Source organism: Chaetomium globosum, genomic scaffold, assembly GCF_000143365.1.
Source record: "Chaetomium globosum CBS 148.51 scaffold_1 genomic scaffold, whole genome shotgun sequence".
NCBI classification, from domain to species: domain Eukaryota; kingdom Fungi; phylum Ascomycota; class Sordariomycetes; order Sordariales; family Chaetomiaceae; genus Chaetomium; species Chaetomium globosum.
Genome location: NT_165976.1, coordinates 2072036 through 2091149, shown reverse-complemented (window position 1 = coordinate 2091149; position 19114 = coordinate 2072036). Strand labels below are relative to the sequence as shown.

The window sequence follows — 19114 nt, the reverse complement described above, 5'->3', positions numbered from 1 at the left end:
GGCAGGGATATGCTTGCAGGTTCTTTTTGGCGTGCATGCCGCCTTTCCCCCCCCCCCCCCCTACGATGGGCGGATATCTGAGCGGCTTCATCTGGCCGGGAACGTGGGACTTGACGATGGCAACAACGTGGCTGAGGACGGACGGGTGATTCCGTTTAGCACTGTGTTATCGAATGCCCCCTCTCCCGAGCGAAGGGCAGATGCGCGCCAATCTTCCTATTCTCGTCATGCGCCAGAGACGCCACGAGTGAACAAGCGTTAGTTCTACTGTGTACACTAGGCTGGGAGACGGTGCGGTTTTTTTCTCCTTCAAGCCTCGCGCAGGATTTCCCCCCTCCCCCCGGGTGAAGATGAGGCCACGCTCGTCTCCAGAGCCGAGGATCCTTCCCAGCTCTCCGGGCCGGGTGGCATCCCCTCGGGTCAGCAGAAGCTTTAGCCTCCGTCCTCTCCCCAAGCTTGTGGAACGGTGCACCGAGCGCACACGGCGCCAGGGGCGGTAAGGGGCCTGGAAAAGAACGCCGGCTGAACTGGCTGCTGTCTGTCTGTCTCAGATACACCACCAGTATTATTGCTCGAGGGATGCCGGGGCTTAGCTGGTGCTGCCGTCTGCGGAATGAGAGGCTACCGTTGGCTTTGCGTGATGAGTTGCGCAGTTGGCTTGGCCACATAGCAGACCCTCGTGCATACCAACGCTGGTCATTAGGCTCCCTCACAAATTCCCCTTGCTTGGGTTCCCCGGAGGCCTTACCCTGCTTCTTCCCTTGTGATCCTTTGGTATGTGTGGCTGTGGTCGAGGTAACAGCGCATGGCCGTGGTTGCTGTTGTCTTCGTTCCAACCGTTAGCGCCCTGTACTGCCTGCCGCTCTCACATTGGTAACCAGATAAGAAGAGAAACAGGCACGTGCTATTCGTCGGAGTGGTTTTATCGACACACTAGACGTTGTTGTTCTCGGTGGCAAGCTCATATGGTGGAATGAATTTTTAATCGTGTGCTTATGGGAGTGAATCAACTGCCTTGTGACGCCGGGGTATTGTCATCAAACTGGCCTCGTTTCACTCTTGTTAACTGCGGCGGGTGAAGAGAAGGAGTATCTGACCACTATGGAACAGAGTTTTCTTCCTACCTTACTGCTTCCTCGCCACACACTCGTCTGAATCAAGTTCTAGCCAACCTTGCTTCTGTAATCCCGCTGGTGACACGAACATAACCCTCATGTCCCATACCCCCCGATCATGCTTCTTCTTTTCCCCTTTCCACTTGCTCTTCCTAAAAGATACGAGGCGATTACTTCCACTCCATCGCTTTCCTCACTATTCACGTACCTCAACGGTGTTAGCAACCCAGTCTCCCCAACATGGAGTACCCAATTTCCACCACTTACCCCCCGCCATCTCCCACTACCGTCTTCCATCTAAACTTCTCCCTCGCTTCCCCCGTTAAGACCCGCCATTAACCCTTAATATACACGTACCTCGCTCCCCACAGCAACTCCCCCCGGCAAAAAAAAAAAACGAAAAAAAACGCACCTGTAGTTTGGCGAAGCGGGGGGAGTGCAGACTCACCATCTGCCGTAGACTTGTAGACGCGTAGTGGTACACCCAGAAGGGTGCGGGTTCGAATCCCACCGAAGCAAAACTCCTCCTCCAACAGGAGTTTTCGTAGCCGTCTACCTTCCCGCTCTTTAAATAAGAGCGGGGGTTTAGGCGGTGAGCTTTTTGATTTTTTTTTTTATCATTTTTCGCGCCTTTTTTTGTTGTTGTGATTCTTTCTCATCTGTCTCAGTGTTCTCTTTTGCTTCTCACACCTGTATTAACGAATTAACGAACACCCGGGTCGCAATGAGGGCAGAGACTGATGGGGAACTAGACTTGCCCCATTACCTTTCTTAATATTCCCCCTTCTCCCGGTGAGGGGCACGTCAACAATGGGCCTCTTCAATGCAACACCAACCGCACAGAACAACTAAATAGTCGCAACACCACAATAAAATCGGAACCAGAAAACACGAAATAAGTTCAATGTGAAACTGAATTCCGAACCAATACCCGTTGGTTAATTACTAAGGAAATCCAACAACGCTCCAGACGTGGCTCAAGAAGCTCGGGGCAGCCCACCACACATTAACCACCGACTTAAGTAGCGATGGTGAAGATAATCCCCCCTTAAGAGCTAGCAATACAAGCTTTGAGCCCAGAGATAGATACACGGACTCCTTCGGAAATCCTGCCCACCGTGGCTAGCGGAATCAAACCAAAATGGAATGGCAACGCAGACCCAGTAACTCGGTAAATTTACACGTTAAAACCAACCAACAAGAAGTATCCGTTCCCGGCCCGACCCAAGAACCCAAAGAACCATCTCCGCCTCCCTCCCTCACCTACAACTCCAAACTCATCTCTTCCGTTGCTTCTTCTTGCCTCCCCGCTGTTCTTCCTCCTCGAGCGCACTCTCACGATCCCTCTTCTTAGCCTTCCGCTCGAGCTCATCCCAGTCCTCACCCTCCTCCTCGTCGCTCATCTCGGCCTCGTCGCTCGCATCAGCCGACGCGTTCGAGTCATAGTCCGAGCCCTCTTCGCTTGAATCGGACGCCTCCTCAAGCTCGCTCTCGTCAATCTCGAACGTGCTCTCTTCCTCCTCCTCTTCGGAGCCGTCCTCATCGTCCGAGTCGTTCTGTAGGAATCCCCAGCCGCCGTCGACGAAGAACTGGTGCGGGTCGGCCGTGACAGTCTTCATGATAACCGACCAATTGAGGTTGAGCGGACCTTCTGAGTAAGAGAGGTCTGATGAGTCGAGGAACTCCTTCACGTCCTCGAGCGACTCGACAGGGATGGTGTTGACGTGGGCGGGCGGTCTGCTAAAGTCCTTAAAGACGAAGACGAGATCAAAGTTCTTGAGACCGAACTGCACACGTTCCAGATGGGCGACCTCGATGTCATCGAGCGTGATAACCATGAACGGCGGCTCGGTGATTTGGATGAGGCACTCGGTGGTTGGCTGGATGTAGACGTTGCTACGGTTGGGTACGCCGTGGAAGCCGAGGTCGCGAAGTGGCATGTCCACTTCGATGCCTTCATTGCGGCCGGCCTCGGCAATCTTCTCAGCGAAGCTCTTGAAGAGACGGTCAAGCTCCGCACGGCGGCGGCGCTCTTCTTGTTCGGCCTCAAACTCATCTTCGTCGCCATATCTGTACTTGCGCTTCCGGTTGCCGGTCTCGTCAAACTGGATATCAGTCGCCTCCCTGTAGAACTGAACGTCTTTCGTCTTTTTCTTGCCGAAGAGGATTGGGTCCTTGAGGTGAAGGTGAATGATGACGATCAGCTCATTCTGGCATGGCTGGAAGAAGAGGTGGCGGACGTTGGAAAACAGGACGTCGACTCGTTGTGTGGTACTGAGGGGCGACTGGTATCGGATACCGTTCTGGTGTATCTCGACTTTCCCGGGTACCCGCTTGCCTTCCATGGCCGGCCGAATGAAGACGTTATCTAGCACGGCAGGGCGTCGATCTGGGGTACGTTAGTATTGCATCCCAAGACCGCAAAAAGCTGAGAGGGGTTGGGGAGATCTTACTTCTTATCTCGACTAGCTTGTCCTGCTCCACGACATCTTCCATGTCCTTCTTCTCCTGTTCCTTCTTGACGGACTCGCGTTTCATGTTCGAAATCTGATTTGCGATGTCCGCATATCGATCGCCATCCATGGACCGGAAAGTCAAACTCCTGACGAAATGGGCTGTTGCGTCCTCAAAGGGTTGATCATCCTTGCGGCCGACGCCCTGGCCTGGAGAAAGGAAGTTGATACGCAGGAACGACCAGTCATTCTCATCACTCTTGCTGGCGTTTTTGATGGTGTTGATATGGAAGGGGACAGGCCGCCCCATTACGGGAAGGACGATGGTTGCGTTCTTCTGGTCAATAACGATGCCCATATCGCGAATCTTGGGTGGGAACTGGTTGTCTCGCTTGTACGACTCGAAGCGCTTGAATTTCTTGACCTCGACACCGTTCTTGTCATCAGTGGACTCGGCGTACTTGGTCAAGCCCTCCTTCTGCTTCCTGGCCGCGAGCTCTTTTTGGTGATTTTTGCGTCGCTTGTCGGCATCGTCATCGGGAGCCGTATTCCGTTCGGAACGTAGCCGTGTGCTGGTGATGTTCTTAGTGGCAACAGCACCCACCCGCGAGTCCCTCTTCTCCTTCTTCGGCGTTGGCTGGGCCTCCTCCTCGTCCTTGAAGAAGAAGGATGTCGCGTCCGCGTCGACGGGCGCCTCGCCGGTGAACACGACCACCTCACCAGCGGTGACACGAATCGTGTCGGTAAGAACAAGCGAGTAAACCTTGCTATTCTTATCTTGAGGATCTGGGTTTTGGATATCGCTGAATCCGGTGGTGATGCAAAGCGTCATACCGTCACGCAGCGTCCTCGAGTTCTTGGCGCTAATGACCAGCGTAGGGTCCCTGTTCTCGAGCCCGATACCGTACCCGACGTTCTTCAGGAAATGCTTCTCAAGCTCGGGCTTCTTGGACTTGATTAGGCCTAGAGCCTTGCTGTAGACATCTTTAACGGCAACACCGTCGCGAATCTCCTTTAGGATCAGGTTGTGGACTGCGAGGAGGAATTTGTAGTTGCTTTCTTGGGACTTGTTGGGGTCAACCATGAAAGTCCGGGCGATCTGCGAGCAGTAGGACTTATATCGCAAACCCATAGCTGCGACAATGATGCCTGGGTGGAGCGGTTGGTCATCGGCGTCAGCATGCCATTTCAGGTCGAACTTCCCCCCGCTCTGCACCATCGGCCCTAGGATCCAATCGAGCTGCTCGGGGTCAAAATCTGCAGGCATCTTTTGGCGATTAGGAAGCTCCACGGTTTTCCAGAACTTGGTGTCCTCGATCTTGCTGAAAACCTTGTCGGCTAGCACGCTGTGCTTGATCTTCTTATCCTGGTCGAGAATGTCGGACATCTCATCGAGGAAGTAGGGGGTCAGGAGGGCGACGCAGGCCTTGGACGAGGTCCGCATGGCCCGCAACTCTGCCTCATCCTTGACGGAGAAGGCACCAGCGGACAAGGCCTGCGCAATGTCGACCTCCTCAACATCCTTGCAGTTGTCGGCAAGCGCCTTCTTCCACTCGTCGACGAATGGGCCCTTGGAGGTGTCCTTGGAGAGCACACCCACTTTTTTCTGCAGCGCCACTGTTGTCAGCTCGGGGAGAGCGGTAATGGGTATGGAATAAGTATGGATTCTGACTCACGCCTGCCGCCTTGATCGCATCTGTAATCTTGACGAAAAGCTTCTCGTTTTCGGCGGCGTCCTTGCTTCGGACGAGGACTTCGACAGGGAAACGGCCGCCCTTGATCTGGTCGAGGTACTTCGCTGTGAGATCGACAGATTAGTATTGTCGGTTCCGACAGGCGTGCGTTTGGAGTAAGCGAACCTTTCTTTTGTGTTGTGAGGATGTATAGGGTGTCGAGTGTAAAGAGCATCAGGGTGGTCGGGAACTCGTAGCCGAGGAGCCAGAACTAAGGGCCAGTTAGCGCTGCGCGACGGTTGTATCATCATGACCTTGGCGAGACGTACATGCATGGCATTGTTTTTGTAAAATTCGGGCTCCTCGTCAACCTTGCCCATCAAGATGACGATGGAGGAGGCGCCGGCAAAGAGCGCGTCGCCGGCACGCTTGTCGGCCTTCCATGCCGCGATAAAGTGCGACAGGCGCTCCTGGAAGGCCTTGCTGTCGATTTTGATGTCCGCCATGGTGGGCGATTGCAAAAATCGCTGCGATTGATGATGGCAGAACTATCCCCGACAACGGGTGTGATGAAGGGAGAAAATGGTTGTCGCCTTTTTGGCTGGAAACGATGCGGCAGCGAAGAACCGCGATGGAGCTTCCAGGTTAGTTACCTTTGGACAAGGAGCCACAGGGCGGTGGCCGGTGCCAAAAAATCGCGTTCCACGCTCACGTCAAGGCACCCCTTGTCGCGTTTTGGTGGGGCCGGTGCCTAAGTGGTTAATGGCCTGGGACCACAGCTGATCGACTTTCAGTGAGAGTTTCAAATGAAGTCCTGGGATTGACTCATGTGATGGGGAATATGACTGTGGAAATTGATAACCTAAGTTTCTAATTGGCTTTCTTCACTCATGTTTGATGGAGTTGTTGATTTATGGGAAGTGCCCGTGTTGTTGTGGAAGAGGACAACTTGGAAAGGAGAGAGATACGTGTGGGTCGCAGCAAATCGAGATGCCATTCGTACTTCGATTACTGACTTGAACTGCATACTGCGCAACTCGACATGTCCAAAGTACTCGACGAATTATAGATTATATAACCATTCCCCCGATCACTCACACTCAAACACCGGAAATTCACGAAATTACCCAAAAAAAAGAGCGAGGCCCAATTTTCTGGGAGTCGGTGACAGGAGCAAATGAGGCAGGGTCACGATGAAACGATGTCGCTTGATTCATTACCCATATCCCAGAATTCCAATGCCCATTGCCTCCTCAGCAAATATGTATCGGAACAAACAAACAACTCAAAGCATGGCAACAAGCCGGTTTCATTTCGGTAGACATCGAACGAGAACATTGATGGGGAATGAAAGGAGGGAGGGAGAAAAAAAAAGAGACACCTTATGCCACCCTCTTGCGCCGTGTAAATCCACATCCCAAACTATTCTAGCAAAAACAACAAAAACAATCAGCACCCAATCATTCAGTATTCCACTACTTGCTTCCCTGCTCCCCAGCTGTTTTCGTGTTCTTATGATGCCGCATGTCCCTGGGGCGCGGAAGGCTGGTTCCACGACAGGTACGAGGGGTCACCCAGCTTGCGGGGCTTCCACAGGAAGAACGACAAGATGAACCAAATGTCGAGGATCAGACAGATTCCTCCCACGATCAGGAATATGATCCCCGGCCAGATGTTGCGGGAGCCCATGGTGGAGAGGGTGGTTATGACGAAAGCCTTGCGGCCGTTGTACTTGGTCGTGTCGAAATTATCCTCGATATCGACTTGGTACTGGCCCTCCTTCAAGGTGTCGTTGTCATTCCTCTGGTAGAGCTTGAAGAAGTTGGGCGCCGCAGCCAGCATCATCCAGTTCTGAAAAGCCTCATCTTCCTTTAGATTCGGCGGGGGGTTCTTCTCGGAATAGCCCCCCCTGTACCGCGGTTCCCAGTTCGGTGGGGGGACAATCTGGTTGATGTCGTATTTAGTGTCGCCATAGAGGTCCTTCATGCCGCTCCACGCAATCCCTTTGGTTGACATCTTGTACGTCTCATTCGCAGCGTTCGAGCCAGGGACGGACAGAAGGACTGGGTTTGAGAAGGTGTCGTTGAAGAAGGAATTGGCAACGAGACCACATGGGTAAACAATCTTGCCGCTTCCCTCTGGGTCATAGGCGATCGGGTCGCAGGTGGAGTCGTTGATAGTGCGACCGTCAACGGCATCGCCGAGTAGCTGCTTGGCATTGAACGAGTTGACGTAACGGCGGTGGTTCTGGTAGAAGTTCTCGAGATTGTAAAAGAAGCTGATGGTGGGATTTAGCTCCTCGGGGATGTTGAACTTGATACGGCAGTAGGTGCGGTCGTCCGTGTAGCCTTTGACCGGCACTGTCCGGTTTTCCTTCATCCACTCTGCTTCGTAGGGATTATAATTGCTGTCTGTTTTCGAGAAGTGCGCTGTGATGTAGTCTGGGGGCATCGGCGAGAACTTATTTGGGGCATCGTGTTTGCAGTTCGTGTAGTCGATACGGATGTCCCGGACCTAGAAACAGCAGTGATGGTTAGTATTCGCTGCGCGCTCGAACGCGTGAGCGGGGCCACGACGGGCGTACCGTATGTGCCAGATATGTCAGGTAGGCGCCAAAGCCGAGATAAATGGCGGCTAGAATGGAGAAGATGGTGACAATGAGTTTGGGTTTCTTACCGCACTGCCCCCCCCGCATGCTCCGCCCGCGCCATGAGGAGTTGGGCCGTTGGTTCTTGGGCGCATCCGGCTTTGATACGGAATCGTCGCCCGCATCATTGGCCGCGCCACGGCGACGGCGGGGCACCATGGTAGGCCATTTCTGGTCGTCGTTGTCGTAGTCGGTCCCAGGGTCCCGGGATGTCAAAGGGGAGTTGTAGAAGAAAAGGAGCGTTTCGAGACACGGAGCCTTCGGTCTCGGCGTCGTAAGGTGGTCCGTGTACTTCTTGGCAAGGAGGCTGAGTGCCAACCAGTTTTAGTGAAGATACGAAACAGTCACGGGGTTTTACACGTGGTTCTCCTCCGGTTGCAGTCTTCGCGGCGCTGCGCGATCTCGGGAGCAAAACCCAGCGAGGGTCAGGGTTATGGAAGGCGCCTCCTGTTCGTTGGCCCCGCCAAAGCCCGGGCATGGAGAGCGCAAAGCTCCTTTGCTGGCGCAGCCGACAATATTTTTGATGTCATCCAACGAACAGTTTTTCAGGTCTTGCGGTTTTTGCTTTGCACGATTACCTAGGTCAACGGACCTTAAGGTACTTCGTACGGCCAACGTCCCAACGGCCAGCTGCTGCTGTGTCATTTGCCCTCAGCTAAATTTGACTCCGGCATGCCCGGGTGCCGGAAACAGGCATGCAGCAGAACACAGCGCTAGCTCTGCCTGTCCTCCCACCCTCACGTTCTGCCATCGCCGCCTACCGGAGGAGAGTGCGGCAGATCTGCAAGAGAAGCCGTCAGAGAAGGTTGGCGAAGCTGGCGGCAGCACGGCAGCACGTCAGCGAACAAGACAAAAACCAACCAGAACACCCCCACCATTGGTTTTGGGCTGGATTGGGCCGTGTGCAGGTCACGAGCCCAGATAGAGTAAGGGGGGCCGGCCCACTCCCGAGTCTGTGCGTCTTCTAGAAACATTCGACGCAAATGAGCGGCGATGCCGAGCGCAAAGTTGTGGAGAAAGCATGGGCCAGGGCCAGGTAGCGGAGGGGATGAAGGAGGGGAAGCTGGAGCTTGCCTCCTTGCCCAAACACAGTGCGGGCGTCTGAAGATGGAAACTTTCAGAGCCCTTCGCAGTCGGGACTTGCTTTGCTACCTTCGATACACAGCGCACTGGGACGGCAAGCTGAGAGATGGAAAAATGAGGTTAAGCATGGCAGGCAATCATCTTGCAGAAATAAGCAATGCAAGCTGATTTACGCAAGATGAATTCAAGTTATGATGCTGTCGAGGCGGCAGAGAACACGGTCCTTGATCGGCTTCGTGTTACAGCAATGATGATGCATTCAGGGAACGTGCGCAGAGCAAGAGCTACCTCCCGCATACTGTATGTAGGGCGGGAAGCAAGCAGCACCCCACTCATGAACTCGCTGGAACCTCCCTCGAAGCTTCATGCTCCCCATCTGGGTTCCCATCTTCTCGCCTTCTCATCGCAAAAAAAAGCCCCATCGACTTCCCGCTGTCCATCTCCCCGGGTCTCTTGCCGTCGTCATACCGCCTTTGTTGATCGTCGCAGGTGCCTTATTTCCCTGCCTTCTCGCCCTTTTGCCGATCTTCTCTTTGCGCCCACGAGCAAAACAGGAAGAAGAGTGCAGTGTCGGCCTAATCTCGCACCCTCATCTCGTTGCGCCGGACACGTCCGAACCAGCCTTTATTCATTGTCCACACCGCTTTCCCTGCGAATCAACCATTTCGGCTTCATTTCCGCAGTTTGAGCTATAGCTGGGCCTTTATCATCCACGGATTGTCGCTGCAGCTTTTCGACGAGTTCCCCCCCCCTTCCTATAGTTGCCGCATTCGACTCCCGCAGTATCTCGACAAGACGCACCTTGCTGCGACCACATCCGAAACTAGCGGAAGCAAGTGCCGTCCAATCAACTCATATCTCTTTGTCTTTGTCCCGACCACGCATCAGTGCTAGGCGGCAACGCAGAAAGTAAGTCTCTCGTCATTTTTTGATAGGTTCCTCTCGCCTGATCTGTTTCAAATCGCCTCTGTGGGTGGCATGGTCACTCTTTGATAAAACATCTATTTGTGGTTTCGGGCCACGACAGAGCCGTTTTGGAGACATGACAAGGTTCAACTGCCATTACTACCGTGTAATGGCTGTCGAAACCAGGTCGGAAGAGCAGCGACCTATCTATCGGCTAGCAGGTCACAGGGCTGCGCACGATCACTTTCTTGCCCGCCCCTCTGCTTCAGCCTCCTCCTGGTGGCTGTCCAACAGCCCGGGATGTACAGTTTATGTCGAACCGTTTTCTGACTTGTCTCGCCTCCAGGGTTTTAGAGAAACGTCTCGCGAATCAATCGCCGATCGTGTGTGGGTTCTGGCCACGACTTACACCAAGCATACCCTTGCTTTGTCTGTCTCTTGTTCAGACGGGACCAAGTATAAAGAGTGGTCGGACTTTGGCTGTTCGAGCCAGTTGAGAAACAAATATCTTGACAAGTTCCCGCCGATATGTCAGGTCCGGGATTCACCAGCCCCTTTGGGGCAAATTCGAACCCATTTGGCTCTTCCAGGCTCGACACGGGCGCCATGCAAAGGGTAGCCGAAGAAGATGAAAACGACACAGTCACTTCGCCCACAACACCGAGTTTTGTCCAGACGGCCGGCTACATGTTTAGAGGACCCTTTGGAGGCGACTCCGCTTCTGAACCCCAACATTCCGGGTTGAGAAGCCCGCCAGTGTCAGAAGGCTATCCCGCCCAGTACAATTTTGGACGTCGTACCTCGGTGTCGGCAGAGTCTCTTAAACCGGTTGGCGATAGCTACGACAACTGGGCGCCCCCAGTACATCCTAAGACGTCAGAACAGCTGGGCCGGCTGAAACAGGCCATGAGCGGCAACTTCCTGTTTAGTCACCTCAATGACGTAGCAAAGCGCTTCAGGTTCATGAGGGCTTTTGGTAGAAAAAAGCCGATTCTTACTCAAGGGAATTCAAGGTGAGCGAGCTCAGCGCATGTTTCTTCAAGGAAGTGTATCCATCTAACTCGTGGCAGGTTATCACACTAAGGCGACGCCGGCGATTTTCTTCTACGTGGTTGAGAAGGGCTCTTTCGACGTCTATGTCAATAGCAGGGGTTCGTTGCTATCCAGGACCCGATGGGATGGGACAAAAGGTCTACACCATTGAGGCCGGCGGATCTTTTTGGCGAGCTCGCCTTGATGTACAACGCACCGCGAGGCCGCGACGGTCATCTCGGCCGAGCCGCAATGCATGCTGTGGGCACTCGACCGCGTCACTTTCCGCCGGATCCTGATGGAGTCGACCTTCGCACGCCGCCGCATGTACGAAGGTTTCCTCGAGGAAGTGCCGCTGCTGTCGACCCTGACTCCCTACGAGCGGTCCAAGATTGCCGACGCCCTCGAGAGCCAGAAATTCCCTGCGGGTCACACCATCATTCGCGAGGGCGACCCGGGCCACTCATTCTACCTGCTCGAGGCCGGCGAGGCCGTCGCGTATAGAAGTGGAAACGACACACCGGTGAAGCACTACAAGAAGGGCGACTTCTTTGGCGAGCTCGCGCTGCTCAACGATGCGCCGCGCGCCGCCAGCGTCGTCAGCCAGACCGAAGTCAAGGTCGCGCGGCTCGGCAAGTCGGCCTTCCAGCGGCTGCTGGGGCCGGTCGAGGGCATCATGAGACGGACCAAGTACGTGGGTGTTAAGACGGGCGTGGAGGAGATGGATCCGCTGCAGATGTCTTAGAAGGAGGTGGTAGGTTGGGTCTGCATGGAAACGGCGCGGTTGGTGGTCATGTTCATCCGAGAGAACGAGAGCCAGTTCGCAGAGTCATACGAGGGTCGGGGCGGCGTTTAGGAATTCCCAAAGCTCCTTTCTGCAACAAACTAGTCATGGACTGTCATCAGATAGCTAAGATGTACAGTAAAAGTACAATCCATATGTCCTCATTTATGATACGGCCCACGGCCATCCATGGTTCTGAGGTAGGTAGTGAAGTTGCAATGTAGCGCCTCGTCCGTCCCACGGGATGTACATTATTATGTCCATGTCGGAAAACTGGTATCTCCCCATTCTCCAACGAAATTACAACCCCTTCCCCCCTTCTTTCCCTCTCCCTTAAAAAAACAACAACAAAAAAAAAAGTAAACCCCGCTCAAACCTCACACCCCCTCCCCCCCAACACCAGCCAACCGTCTCCTCAGCTCCAACCCCTCCCTCCTCAACCCCTCCACCGCCGCCTCCGTCTCCAACACCCTGCCCACCCCCCTCCGCCACGCCTCCTCTAGCGCCGCCATCTCCCCCGCCACCGCGTCCTGCGCCGCCCGCCGCCGGAGCGTCGTCGCGTCCACCTCGCGCCGCGCCCCCGCCAGCTCCTGCTCCGCCGCCCGCACCTCCCCCTCCAGCGCCGCGTTGCCCACCAGCCACGCGTTCTTGCCGTACGCTTCGAGCAGCGCCAGGTGCGTCCGTCGCGACGCGATGTAGCTGTGCGAGGCCGTACGCCCGCGAGAGCGTGGCTTGGAGGAGTTGGGCGCGCGCCTGGGGCGTGGGGAGGGTGCTGAGGGTGGCTGGGGAGGGCGGGTCGGGGGCTTCGTACCGTGTGAAGTCGAGGGCGGTGAGTTTGGATTGGGAGGGGGAGGAGGGGTCGGTGGTGCTGAGGCGCGTGAGTTCGGCGGTGAGGAGGGGTGTCAGGAAGGCGGTGGGTGAGGGTGCCGGGGGGAGGTGCAGGTGGTGAGGGTCGTCTGGTACTTGGGTGCGCTCTTCCGCGATGAGGGCTTCGGCTGCGGCGCGCTCGGCAGGTGTGGTGTCTGGGTCGACGTCTGTCGCGGGAGTATGTGTTAGATACCTGTGTATGGTGGTGACTTTTGGGGTGTGGGAGAGTGGGAGGAGGGCGAGGGAGGGGGCTCACATGGGAGGGACTCATGGACAATGTCGATGGGCATGGTGATGGTGGGTGAGATCGGGGCGTTGGTCTTGGTTGGTGTTTGTTTCGTGTATCGCAGGTGCCAATTAGGCTTCGAGCAGAGAGTAGGTTCGCTTTGTGCAATTCCAAGTTTTTGATAACGAGGTGGTGGTTATGAATCGGGCGGTTCTGCAGGTAGTAATCTGTTCGCGAACATGCACCGTTATGGCCGGAGCAGAAAGATGTATGCGATCGAAAACCTGGTCTCCACTCCTGCGAGCAAAGTGCTTGGCAGCGGGGCCTGAACAATTCGTCAAATCGGGGAATTTCCATTGCCGGGAACGGCTGCCAAGGCACCTTACCGTGTTGGCAAACCGCTGTTGCAAGGGGAGCGAGGCCCCGAGGGTACGAATACCTTACCTACTAGGCTACTGCCGTTCTAACCCGCATCCTTCCGGATACTATCGCAGCCGCCGGCCTATGTTATCCATAACCACAATGCCCGGATAAAGCTATCGCCTCATCATCAGCAGAATCATTCACCGTGATCCCGCCCACGGTCCTCACTATGGCGGCGCAAGCAGAGCTGATAGAGCCTCTACTTGTTGCGACGGAACCCGAAAAGGGCGATGCAGCATCTGAGACTCATACAGACCAAGAGTCGGTGCGGAAACATCGGAAACCACAGGCATGTGCTGGGGAGGACAGAAGGATACCCCGCCATCGACTCTTCTTGGCGTGTGCCTCCATCCTGACCTTGGTCCTTCTCGCTCCTTTCGTATGCAGAGCGTTGCCGTTCGGGGACCCTTCGAGATGGAGTGGTCACTGGTTGAACGCCGCTGAGCGGCCCGATGGAACCCAGTCTCCGGGAGACCGCTATCTCATCGGGGTTGGCAAAGCTGATATCACCGGGCCCGTGGTCGAAATCAACCTGATGGGCTACGCGGATCCAAAGCAAGTCGGTACTGGTCTCCGACAGCGACTGTACTCGCGGGCCTTCATTGTCGGCAGTGTCGATAAACCCGACGAGAGATTCGTCTACCTGGTACTGGACACCCAGTCAGGCGACACGGCCGTCCGATACGGCATCATCAACGGCCTCAAAGCGCTTGGTCCGGCGTACGCCGTTTACAACCACCACAACGTTGCCGTGACGGGCACTCACTCGCATGCCGGGCCTGCCGGTTGGCTGAATTACTTGCTTCCCCAAATTACCAGCAAAGGCTTCGATCACCAAGGCTACCGTGCTATTGTCGACGGTGCACTGCTCTCGATTCGTAAGGCTCACGAAAGCCTTCAGCCAGGGTACTTGAGCGTTGGCACCACCAAGGTGCAGGGGGCCAACATAAACCGCAGCTTATTTGCATATCTTGCCAACCCAGAGCAGGAGCGTGCCAAATACAATGTCAGCGCAGATGACGATGGCTCCGTAGAGAAAGACCTGACCCTGCTCAAGCTCCAACGGGCATCGGACAAGAAGAACATTGGCGTCCTTACCTGGTTTCCCACCCACGGGACCTCGCTACTGGGCAACAACACTCTGATTGCAGGTGACAATAAAGGAGTGGCCGCCTATCTGTTCGAAAAGAACGCCCGCCAGGATCCTACGGCGGCTGAGAACTTTGTGGCTGGCTTCTCACAAGCGAATGTCGGTGATACCAGCCCGAATGTCCTGGGCGCGTGGTGTGAGGACGGCTCAGGGGAGATGTGTAGCTTCGAAAACAGTACCTGCAGTGACGGCAGATCCCAGGCATGCCACGCCCGCGGGCCGTTCTTCCGGGTTCAAGACAACGGGGCGAGCTCATGCTTTGAGGTAGGGAAACGACAGTTCGAGCCTGCTCTGGCACTCTACCACGATCTTCAGCGAAACCCGGTTACTGTGCGAGGCGGGCCGGTCAAGTCGTTTCATACCTTCCATGACATGTCCGGCTTCTCGTTCCTCCTCCCCAACGGCTCAGAAGCCCGCACATGCCCGGCGGCGCTCGGGTATTCGTTCGCCGCCGGGACATCGGACGGCCCCGGCGCGTTCGATTTCACGCAGCACGACGGCAACGAAAACACTACGTCGCCAGTCTGGAAGGTCGTCTCGCGCCTTCTTAAGAACGCCACGCCTGAGCAGCGAGCGTGCCACGACCCCAAACCGATCCTCCTAGATGTTGGTGAGGTGCACAGCCCGTACGACTGGACGCCCAACATCGTCGACGTGCAGGCATTCCGCGTCGGCCAACTCTTCATCATCGTCAGCCCCGGCGAAGCGACCACTATGTCCGGCCGGCGATGGAAGAATACCGTAGCGGACGCCTCAGCAACCCTGTTCCGTGACGAACGCCGTCAAACCCCCGAATCGGCCGACCCTAGCCCTGCCCCCGTCGTTGTCCTAGGCGGCCCGGCGAACAGCTACACGCACTACATCACTACCGAAGAAGAGTACGGCATCCAGCGCTACGAGGGGGCGTCGACGCTATACGGCCCGCACACGCTGGCGGCGTACATCAACGTGACGCTATCGTTCTTATCCTACCTGGGCGCCGACGCGCCGCCGCCGCCGCCGCACGACGACGTGGGCCTGTTCCCGCCGGACAACTCGAACCGGTCGCTGTCGTTCATCTCGCCCGTCGTGCTGGACGGTACGCCGCTGTTCAAGGGGTTTGGCGATGTGGTCACCGACGTGAATAGGGTTTATCGGAGGGGCCAGCAGCCGCCGGTGAGCGCGGTGTTCGTGGGCGCGAACCCGAGAAATAACCTGCGCCTGGAGGGCACGTTTGCCGCAGTGGAGAAGCTGAGTCTGCTTAATAATGGAAGGGGGGGGGAGGAGGCGTCGGTGTGGAAGAGGGTGAGGGATGATGGGGACTGGGCTTTGGTGTTCCACTGGCGGAGGACGAACGAGATCCTGGGCACGAGCGAGGTCGAGATTGTGTGGGAGCCCGAGGACTGGGCGGAGCAGGGGGTGTATCGGATCCGGTATTATGGGGATTCGAAGAGTCTGGGCGGGAATATTGTGGCTTTTGAGGGCGTGAGTTCGCCGTTTACTTTGATGTAAAGGGTTGTGGGTGTGGGATTGGGCTGGAATGGGACATGGTTTTGAACGGGATGGGGTTAGGGGGCATCATGAGATATTCTAGGGCGACGGCGTTTTGGCTTTTTCTTATTCGAGGTATTCAAGTAGCGCTGTACAAGGACACACCGAGCGGAATTATCGTCGTTATCAATGCTTGGTAACTGAGCCAACTGAACCGTAATCCGGTACTCTCACAGAATACGTACATGCCTCCGAAGCAAAGCTACAGTGCATACTAGGGCCGTTAGGCTTATGAGAACGGTGTTGGTGGGATTGAACCGACCCCACTGCGTGGAGTTAAATAGAACTGGTATATTGCCGAGTGGTATGATTTGTTTTGGACCCTGGGGTTTGTGAAAGGTCTCCTGGTTCGTTCAACCTACCATTCTTTTTGACTTCGAATAATGGTTTGTTGACTAAGGATAAAAAGTGGATGTTTCGTCTGATGTTGGTTGTTGTTGACAAGACGGATACGGCCTGATTCTTTACGGCATGAGTTACTAACGACGAGGATATTGAAACTCGACCGCATCTCGGGGGGTAGGGTTGATGTGGATAATCAACCAGTTGCGTGGCCAATAGACCAAAGGGGTTGTGACGTATTGTGTATGGTGTCGATGAAGCGGGTATTCTACACTGCGATGTATAGTATGACGTCGAGGCTTTGGAGAAGACACGCGAGCCGTTTCGATCGTCTGATTTTGTTTGTTACAAGCTGCAGAACGACCCCGCCCGAACTTTCCTACCCCGGCTGCCCTGCCTCGACACAGCCCGCTCACATAACGAACCACTCACTGCATATGCCCTTACAAGGGCCTCGAGCTGACCATTCTTCCCTTGTCGATGCCCGCTCATTCCTTTCTCCCGACAACACTCGGCCTGTCGAGAATCAACATCTACTTAGCCAAACACGGGAGAGCTCCCGTCCTAAACAGTCAAGCAAACGAATTACCCCACAGTTACCCCAATACCCGCCACCCCTCTACATAGGTACTCAAAGCATCGCAATTGAACCACCATCACGCCTGGTTACCGTGGAAGCAAGGAAGTGAAAAATTGGTCAAAAGCTTCGCATCGAACGTTTTGAAACGAGCTAGTCATGGAATCGTTCAATCTCCTCAGGAGGCGCACTACGGAGCTGTTCAACTCCATGCCCGCGGTGCCCTCGATGCCCTCAATGCCATCAATGCCCTCACTGGGCAGCCGTGGAAGCAGCGGCATGAAAGGAACCTGGGAGAAACTCGATATCCCACCGCTTCCGCGATCGTCGCATTCGGCCGACATCGTGGCCGGGACAGTCTACATTTTCGGCGGCGAGATCGAGCCCCGCCGTCCCGTCGACAACGACATGCACGCCATCACGCTGCCGTCGAGCGGCGCCCAGGCTGACTACTACGCTATCAAGGCCAAGCCAGTCAAGTCCTCAACTCCCGCTGCGAAACTTGCCGTCCCCACGGTGAATGAGCCCAAGCCCGAATCCGCCTCCGAGTCCGAGTCTGACGAAGATGAAGAAGACGATGAGGACGACGACGACGACGAGGATTCCGAAGAGGAGGACTCGGACGAAGATTCCGATGACGACAAGGAGCTATCTGAAGTCCCACTAACCACCCCCTCTCCGGGCCCGAACGCCAGCGCCAGCGCCAACGCCAAGGGCAAGGGCAAATCCATCTCGCCTCCGGAGCTGCCCGACGTGCCCGCACCGCGCGTCGGCCACGCCACGGCGGTGATCGGCCACCGCATCTTTCTCTTCGGCGGGCGCGGCGGTCCAGACATGGCGCCGCTGGACGAAGGGGGCCGGGTGTGGGTGTTCGACACGCGCACGCAGCTCTGGTCCTTCCTGGACCCGAGCCCGGCCGCCGCGGGGCTGCCCGACATCCCGCGCCCCGCGCCCCGCAGCTACCACGCCGCCGTCGCCACCTCCAAGCCCGACACCTTCGCACACCCGTCCCGCCCGAACTCGCAACCGCACACCAAGGTTGAGGCCTGGCGCGACTGGGCCCTCGGCACCTCCGCCGAGGCCGAGCACACCCACGGCACCCCGCAGCGGCCCGTCGTCGGCGTGCTGGCCGAGCGCGCCACCGACCCCGACGCCGACGGCTACGGCACGCTCATCATCCACGGCGGGTGCCTCGCCGAAGGCAGCGGGCCCGCGCGCGCGGCCGACGTGTGGGCGTTCGACGTGCGGTCGCGCGTGTGGCAGCGGTTCCCGGACGCACCCGGGGCGGGGCGGGGCGGGGCGGCGCTCGCGCTCGGGGGCACCGCCGGCGGCCGGCTGTACCGGTTCGGCGGGTTCGACGGCGAGGCCCAGGCCGGCGGGCAGCTCGACTTCCTCGAGCTGGGCGTCGACACCTTCGACGACCAGGTCTCGGGCGGCGAGGAGGCCGTGCTCTGCCCCCGCGGCCGCGCCGGCTGGAAGAGCCTGCTCTTCTTCGGCAACGAGGACGTCGGCTACAAGGAGGTCGACGCCGCCACCCGCCCGCTGCACGCCCGCCGCCACGGCGACGCCGACCCCGCCGATGCTGCCTGGCCGGGCAACCGCAGCGTGGCCTCCCTCGAGGCCGTCTCCGTCGGCGGCGGCCGCGAGTACCTCGTGCTGATGTTTGGCGAGCGCGAGGCGTCGGGGGCCGGCCACGCCGCGGCCGGCCGGTTCTGGGACGACGTGTGGGCCTTCCAGGTGCCGTCCGAGGGCATGTCGCTGGCCAGCGTGGCCGATACCGCCTTTTCGGTGGTGGGGCGGAGGAATGGGGAGGGGTCCTGGACTAGGGTCGAGACGGCCCCGCATGACGACGAGGACGATGCCTCGGCTGAGGGCCCCGGTTCGCGCGGGTGGGTGGCGAGTGCCACCATGGGCGCGCTCGAGGAGAATGGGATTGTTGTGTTTGGGGGGCTGAATGAGGGGAATCAGCGGCTGGGGGATGGTTGGATCTTCAGACTGGGTTGATTGAGCTCCCTCTTCTTGGCTGGACTAGGGTCGGCGGCTTGTTATGGCTGGTTATGAATGTGTGGTGGAAGAAATGTGTTGGTTAATATGGATGTGCGGCGTTGGCGGCCGAGGGGGGTTTTCTGATTTGTTATTGGAGATGAACCTGATGATGAAATTCTGCGAGGGTGATTTCTAGGGGGTAGCGACCAGTCTGCATTCACCTAAGAGTTAGTGCAAAATTAGTCGAATTCGGTCCGTTGTTACAGATCTTTTTATCACTGCATGTTCGACTAGCGACACCCTTTTTGCAACATACACTA

The 19114-nt window shown here is 56.6% G+C and overlaps 6 protein-coding genes across 6 annotated transcripts; 3 read left to right on the top strand and 3 right to left on the bottom strand.

Moving 5' to 3' along the window:
• Window positions 1-2392: 2392 nt before the first annotated feature.
• CHGG_00690 (uncharacterized protein) lies at window positions 2393-5747 on the bottom strand (the record flags this gene model as incomplete). Its single annotated transcript, XM_001219910.1, has 5 exons — window positions 2393-3504; window positions 3569-5174; window positions 5245-5366; window positions 5428-5512; window positions 5571-5747. The coding sequence occupies 5 exons, from the start codon at window positions 5745-5747 to the stop codon at window positions 2393-2395; spliced, it is 3102 nt and encodes a 1033-aa protein (XP_001219911.1).
• A 1006-nt stretch (window positions 5748-6753) lies between these two features.
• CHGG_00689 (uncharacterized protein) lies at window positions 6754-8766 on the bottom strand (the record flags this gene model as incomplete). Its single annotated transcript, XM_001219909.1, has 4 exons — window positions 6754-7755; window positions 7826-8195; window positions 8247-8387; window positions 8630-8766. 4 exons carry the CDS (start codon window positions 8764-8766, stop codon window positions 6754-6756), a joined length of 1650 nt encoding a protein of 549 aa, XP_001219910.1.
• Window positions 8767-10405: 1639 nt separating this feature from the next.
• Window positions 10406-11654, top strand: CHGG_00688 (uncharacterized protein; the record flags this gene model as incomplete). The annotated part of the gene is made up of 3 exons (XM_001219908.1): window positions 10406-10890; window positions 10998-11028; window positions 11133-11654. The coding sequence occupies 3 exons, from the start codon at window positions 10406-10408 to the stop codon at window positions 11652-11654; spliced, it is 1038 nt and encodes a 345-aa protein (XP_001219909.1).
• Window positions 11655-12070: 416 nt separating this feature from the next.
• CHGG_00687 (uncharacterized protein) lies at window positions 12071-12850 on the bottom strand (the record flags this gene model as incomplete). The annotated part of the gene is made up of 3 exons (XM_001219907.1): window positions 12071-12446; window positions 12505-12727; window positions 12817-12850. The coding sequence occupies 3 exons, from the start codon at window positions 12848-12850 to the stop codon at window positions 12071-12073; spliced, it is 633 nt and encodes a 210-aa protein (XP_001219908.1).
• Window positions 12851-13378: 528 nt separating this feature from the next.
• CHGG_00686 (uncharacterized protein) lies at window positions 13379-15850 on the top strand (the record flags this gene model as incomplete). Its single annotated transcript, XM_001219906.1, has 1 exon — window positions 13379-15850. The coding sequence occupies one exon, from the start codon at window positions 13379-13381 to the stop codon at window positions 15848-15850; it is 2472 nt and encodes an 823-aa protein (XP_001219907.1).
• Window positions 15851-16967: 1117 nt separating this feature from the next.
• Window positions 16968-18812, top strand: CHGG_00685 (uncharacterized protein; the record flags this gene model as incomplete). Its single annotated transcript, XM_001219905.1, has 1 exon — window positions 16968-18812. The coding sequence occupies one exon, from the start codon at window positions 16968-16970 to the stop codon at window positions 18810-18812; it is 1845 nt and encodes a 614-aa protein (XP_001219906.1).
• Between the last annotated feature and the right edge of the window lie 302 nt (window positions 18813-19114).